General features: G+C 38.8%; 1 protein-coding gene across 1 annotated transcript in view; it reads left to right on the forward strand.

Annotated features, from left to right (window-relative positions):
• LOC119791852 (sorting nexin-19-like) overlaps nt 1-5788 on the forward strand; it is a 61563-nt gene extending 55775 nt beyond the window's left edge. The window contains exon 13 of the mRNA XM_038298191.1: nt 2478-5788. Within this exon, the coding sequence (XP_038154119.1) occupies nt 2478-2601 (124 nt within the window). The 3' untranslated portion in view covers nt 2602-5788. The remainder of the gene's footprint in view (nt 1-2477) is intronic.
• Nucleotides 5789-6000: the final 212 nt, after the last annotated feature.

A 6000-nucleotide genomic window follows, 5' to 3' on the forward strand; every position in this document is an offset into this window, starting at 1 on the left:
TCTCCTCTCCTCTCCTCTCCTCTCCTCTCCTCTCCTCTCCTCTCCTCTCCTCTCCTCTCCTCTCCTCTCCTCTCCTCTCCTCTCCTCTCCTCTCCTCTCCTCTCCTCTCCTCTCCTCTCCTCTCCTCTCCTCTCCTCTCCTCTCCTCTCCTCTCCTCTCCTCTCCTCTCCTCTCCTCTCCTCTCCTCCTTCATGGAGGTCTAGCTCCATATAAACTTTCCGTGTGTCCAGCCTTCAGTTTTTGTAGTTAAATTTAAAACGGAGACGGCGGCATTTTATCGGCTGCAGGTTCCAGCGAAGAGAGAAGCGTCCTGAGATGACCTCTGAGGAATTAATGGAGTCTAAATAAACCAGATGTTCCCTGACCTGGCTTCATCCTGGACACTCTGTGCTACATGAACCTGATTAGTTTGGTTCCTTTAAAGCATCCATTAATCCCCATTTACTGTCTCCATTCAGGTCCCTTCATCAAAAACAGCCTTCTTAGGTCTAGAAAATAAAATTAGATCCCATTAGCAATGCTTATGCAGAATAAATAGAGAATAATGATAGAATCCCTGCTTCCTTCTATTATTATCCCATGTCTGATTTGTTTTTAGGACCATCCAGAGCTCATTTAAAGTTTCTCTAAAAAGCTTCATGCATCTGTGACTGTTTTAAATAATCTCTTCTGTAGAATAATTAGAATGAGCAGATAGATGGTTGATCCCCTAATAGAACACATTTATAAATCCATTAAAACTGATTCTTGATTAGATAAAAGAGGAAAATATTTATGGAATGAATTTTCTTCAACTATTGATGCAAAGAACATGTTTAATATTAGAAAAAAAGGCAAACAGGGAGTGAAAATGAAAATGTAATAATAAAAAAAAAAAAGGTTTTGAGAGTAACTTGGCTGTTTTTTTTTTTCTGTTTGTTTTTTTTTCTTTGTTTTTTCTTATATTTTCAACTTCCTCTTTGTCAGATACATTTTTTACGAACTGCATTAATTTCAGATTACACTTTAAATCTGCTCTCGACAGAATTGTTGCTTCTAATGTCCGGCAATAGAAACGCGTTTTTTGCTCCGCCCTCCAGACGAAAGCCTGAAATGATCTGAAACAGTAATTAAAAAGGAAGGAAAATCGTAACAATCAGTCTGAAAAAGAGAACTTAGAAATAATTAAATTAGAAATACATGAGAAAACAGCAAAGTTCCCTTCAAATCGTTTAAGAAGCCTGATTAACCTGATTAATAAAAAAGTCCGGTCAGCGAGAAATAATCAATGGACCATTATTTATACCTAAAACTAATACGTTTGCTGTGATTTAAGAAAATGTATCGTTACTGAATAAAAGAATAAAAACAAAAATTCTGGGAGTCTGGGAGCGGCCATTTTTGCCCAAGTCTAGTAGCCCCTCCCTCCTGCCATCTTCCAGCAGTGACGTCACGTTGCGGTTAGCCTAGCGCCATTCTCCCCGCTTTCCAAGCTAAATCAATGGGAACTACTAGACACATCTGCAATCAACAACAATTATTGAAGATTTCCAGAGGACTTCACCATTGGAATTCACCAGAGCTATAGTGAAACTGACAATGCCCACGTGCATGGCAGCTGGATGCTGGAATACATCGGGGAAAAGTGAAAAAAAGAGTTATTCCACCTTTCTGATTCCTGATCCTCCACGGACGGGTTGGTCGTTGGATCGCCAACTTGAAGAGGGAGGATTTGCCATCGAACTTCTGGCCAGAGAAAAAACCCGTAATATGTAGCCAACATTTGGAAGAAGAATGTTTTCAAGATGACTTGGATAATAGCGCGTTGTGACAAACACCAGATACAGCACTGGGACTTGATCAACAGCCGATACCGCACCGTGACAATGTCACTAACCAGTAGGTGGCAGTAGTGTTCTTTGACAAACATGGATGCCTCCAGTAAAGCACATTCACATGGAAATTACTCTGAATTAAAAACACTGATCATTTATTGAACAGGATGGAATCATTTCAGATTTAAAGAACTTTCAGAAGTTTAAATTCTGAATATGAGCGGACTTCCTTTAAGTGTTTCAACGTTTCGTTTCTAGATTCCATTTTTTTAATGTTCTATTTTTTAAATAATAATGCAACAAATTCACTTTATAATCATAAAACTACTGGAAAAGTTCAGATGTCAGCCTAATTGAAAAGTATGGATGGTCTTTAAAAAATGAAGCACTATGAAAGTTGTGAGGCGATTGGTGGAACGTTAGTCAGCAGGAAACTAGAATTCCACATTCAGCAAAAATCCAGAAAATAGAAGGAAAAAACAGTTCCTGCTAATAATCATTTGATTGTTTGCTGTGTTTTTAATCCCACAGGTAACATATATATGTATATATAAATCTGAATTAATGACAGACATGGAGGGATGGGATTCTGTAGACGTCTGGTCTAAACTATGAAATGTTCTTAGCGTCTGAAATGACGATGATTTTCCTGTGTCTCTGCAGACATCTGGTCTTCTGCATGTTTGATGTCCTGCTGGACTTCCTGCTACCTGAACTACCAGAGGAGGATTTCCAAAGAAGCCTTCTGCAGACCCTCTCTAAGAACCCGGAGAAGATGCTGGCATGAGAAGACGTGCATTGCGTCGTCCTCACTCATCTCTGATCGGTGGTGGAAAAGGCGGCGGGCAGCCATGGGGAGGCTGTTTCACGCCGACCGTCTGCTTTACCCTCTTTGACCTGCGGAGGCGCCTCCGATGACGTCCAGAGTTACATAAGAAGTTCCTGAATGTATTACACAGCGTCCCATTCACACGGATACAGGAACTGCTTTGGGTTACGTCGTCACACCTGGTTTGCGTTTGATCCCCGATGTTTAGCTCAGATCCAAACGTGTCTTAAAGCCTCGTCCGATCCTCTAAATCTTTCCTCTTCCTGCCTGCTTCATTTCCCAGCTTTAGTAAAGTCCCTTCAGATGCTCTCACTCCCCCGTCCTTCGCTCCCACCGCTTCGCCGTCCCGCCGGCTTTGGACCGAGCCTGACATCACAGGAGCTCATCGTCCCTAGTCTGGGCTTTCCTGAGGGATTTGCCTGACGTGTGTGGATGTGCAGGAGGAGTTCACAATGTTTCAGCTGCCTATATGGGCCGTTTATTTAATCAAACCAGTTAAATATGCTGGTAAATGAACCAGAACATTACATGATCCCCTATCCTAAACTGTTCTTCATATGTGGTACATTCATGTGTAATGGTAACAAAAGGTGTTTTTACCCCCAAACTCACATGATGCAAACCAGTGGGGTTTGACTCTGTCTTTAGGTCACACAGTTATAATTAGGAACTACCAATCTGTTACAAACATTCATGGTGTTGTTTTATGTTCTGGGGTGTTTGGGTTGTGGTGAAAAGTGGTGTCGGTGGTCGTGCACTGAGCCGGCGTGTCCACAGCAGCTTAGAGGGGTTTGTTTGGAAGGGGTCAGTAAATGCACCACCTGGATGGATACAGATGAAGGTTTTGCACTTTAAAATGATGCATTTAAGGACCACTATGAACGACACAGAACAGAAAAGTTTGTTTTTTTTCTCAGATCCTGCTTCTGTTTGTTTAGACTGGTGTTAATGAAGCGGTTAGAAATGGGCGGGGCCCCGAGGAGTCGGCAGCTCGTTACGTCCTGCTGCTTTCTGACTAATGTTACAGGCTCCGCATTTCTGCTTCAAGTCTGGATCTAATTTCTAGTTCTAAGTTTTGCACTAATCCTGACAAAGTTGTCTTTATTTTGCCTTTAATTGCTTATTTTCTTTCTTTCTATTGTTACTCAAGTATTTATAAGCTGTTTATTTGCTTTAGTCTGTGAATGATGGCCATGAAGTCAGAGGTGCCAAAACCAACAGGAAGAAGAAAATCTGTCTGACCATTTTATTTCTAATGATTTTTGCCTTAAATGTGACTCCGTAAGGTTCAGATCCTTTAGTTAGAAGTTTCAGAAATAATGTCCTAGAAGCCTCATTTCTCTCCTTTTGCCAAATATCTTTATGTCCTTAAAATAATTACTGATCTGTACCTGCTGTAGAAATCATGTGTTGACAGGACGTTTATTACAAGGTCATCTTAGACAGCAGTAAAACAAATATATTACTTTCTTATAAACAACTTCTTCACCATGATTAAAAAAAACAAACAAGAAAGAAAACAACTTTTTATTCTTTTTTTTTTTAAATATTACAAGAAAATCAGGTTTAATAAAACTCCAAAGGCCAAATAATAATTAAAAAAGAGCTGTGGCTAATCCTTCATTTCAAAGTAAAATTCGTAAAAAGATCAATTATGAAGATATAAACAGAATATTAAGATTTCTGGGAAAAAAAATGTTTTCTGTCTTTGTTTTCTATAAAAATAGATTTAAAAAATACATCAAAATCTGAGTTTAACATCCGTTCTGATGTCCAAGCTTCTCATGGTAGCGTCGCCGTTACGGCTAGCATCGGCTAAAGAAGCTGCTAGCTCAGATGCTGTTAGCTAAAACAAACATGGCAGCGGTTTTAAAACGCTGTCTGCTTTGACATTTTTCACATCCAGGTTTATTATATAGAGAGAAATCTGCTGTTTTTAGCTAAAGCTAACAGCTAATCCAACATGGATTAGCTGTTAGCTTTAGCCTCTAGGAGCAACTGATCTGGTTTAAAAGAAAGTGAAGACATTGAAAGATGTTGACTAATCACAGCCCCTGGGAAATGATCTGAAAATGGAATTAAAAAGGAAGGAAATTTGTTAAAGTCAATCTAAAACAGAGAATTTAGAACAAATAAAATTAGAAAATCACAGCAAAGTTTCCTCCAAATCCTTTAAGAAGCCTGATAAAGTTTTTCAAAGTTTCCTTCCTAGATTCCATTTTTTTAATGTTCTGTTTGTGAAATAATAATGGAACAAAATTACATTTAAAATCATTTAATTTCAGAAGTCACCCTAATTGAAAAGTCTGGATTGTCTTTAAAAAAATGAAGCATTATGAAAGTTTGTGAGGCGATTGGTGGAACGTTAGTCAGCAGGACACCAGAACGCCACATTCAGCTCGATCCAGACGATATAAAAGGAAATAAAAAAACGGTTCCTGCTGATAATAAAAAAACATTCAAAAAGGTCTAAAATGTCCCGTTAAGCAGCTGGATGAAGGAAAAGTCTCAGACTTGGTTACGTTGGTAGAAATCTGTTACGATATCAGATAAAAGCTTTCAGGGTAAAGTATTAATTTGTTTATCAGCTTCTATTTGTCCAATATCAGAGTTGTTCTTTAAATGGAGAAAAAGGGAAACTGGTTTGAGCTAATAAGGCATCAATCAACACAAAATGAAAACTAAAAACAGATTCAAAGTCTATTTGTACTAAAGCAGCACCATGTGTTGTGTTCATGGTTATGTGTTCATTGGTAGTAGATGCTTTAAGGTGCTGCGTTCCAAACATAGAAACTGTTGGTTGCCAAATTAAATTAATGTAATGTGCCCAAAAATAACTGATAATTAATTGATTCTCAGATCTAAGACTTTTGGTTTAACCCTGGATAAACTCAGAAACGCTTCAGATTGTTGGAGATGTGATGCATTCTGTGTTTAGCGTAAGATGGTTTCCCTAAGATGATCATTAGAAGAGTCTAGAGTCGCTGCATCCGCTCAGAGTATCTGGGATCTGATTCCTGCTCCTTCTGATTCACTGTTTCTCTGCGCTTTGTGAACATGTGGATGTGTTGTGAACATTTACTGCTGTCCTGTAAAAGTTTCCTAAAATCTGCACAATAAAGTTACCAAACATGAGGCGCCTTCACCTCTAATCCTGCATGATTGTTCATATCAGAATGGTTAATCTGATGTTTCAGACGGTTCTGCTCAGCATCTACGGTCCAATCGAAGCTCTGAATGATGCCTCTTTCTCAGGTGATGTCATCCATCAGCTTTTTATCCCTTAGGAGTAGTTTTTATATTTAGGTTTGAATTGAAAGATCAACAAAGATGTTTGTGAAAATGAACCTTTAAAAA

The sequence above is a fragment of the Cyprinodon tularosa genome, unplaced genomic scaffold (assembly GCF_016077235.1).
Source record: "Cyprinodon tularosa strain WSP-4 unplaced genomic scaffold, ASM1607723v1 ctg401, whole genome shotgun sequence".
NCBI classification, from domain to species: Eukaryota; Metazoa; Chordata; class Actinopteri; order Cyprinodontiformes; family Cyprinodontidae; genus Cyprinodon; species Cyprinodon tularosa.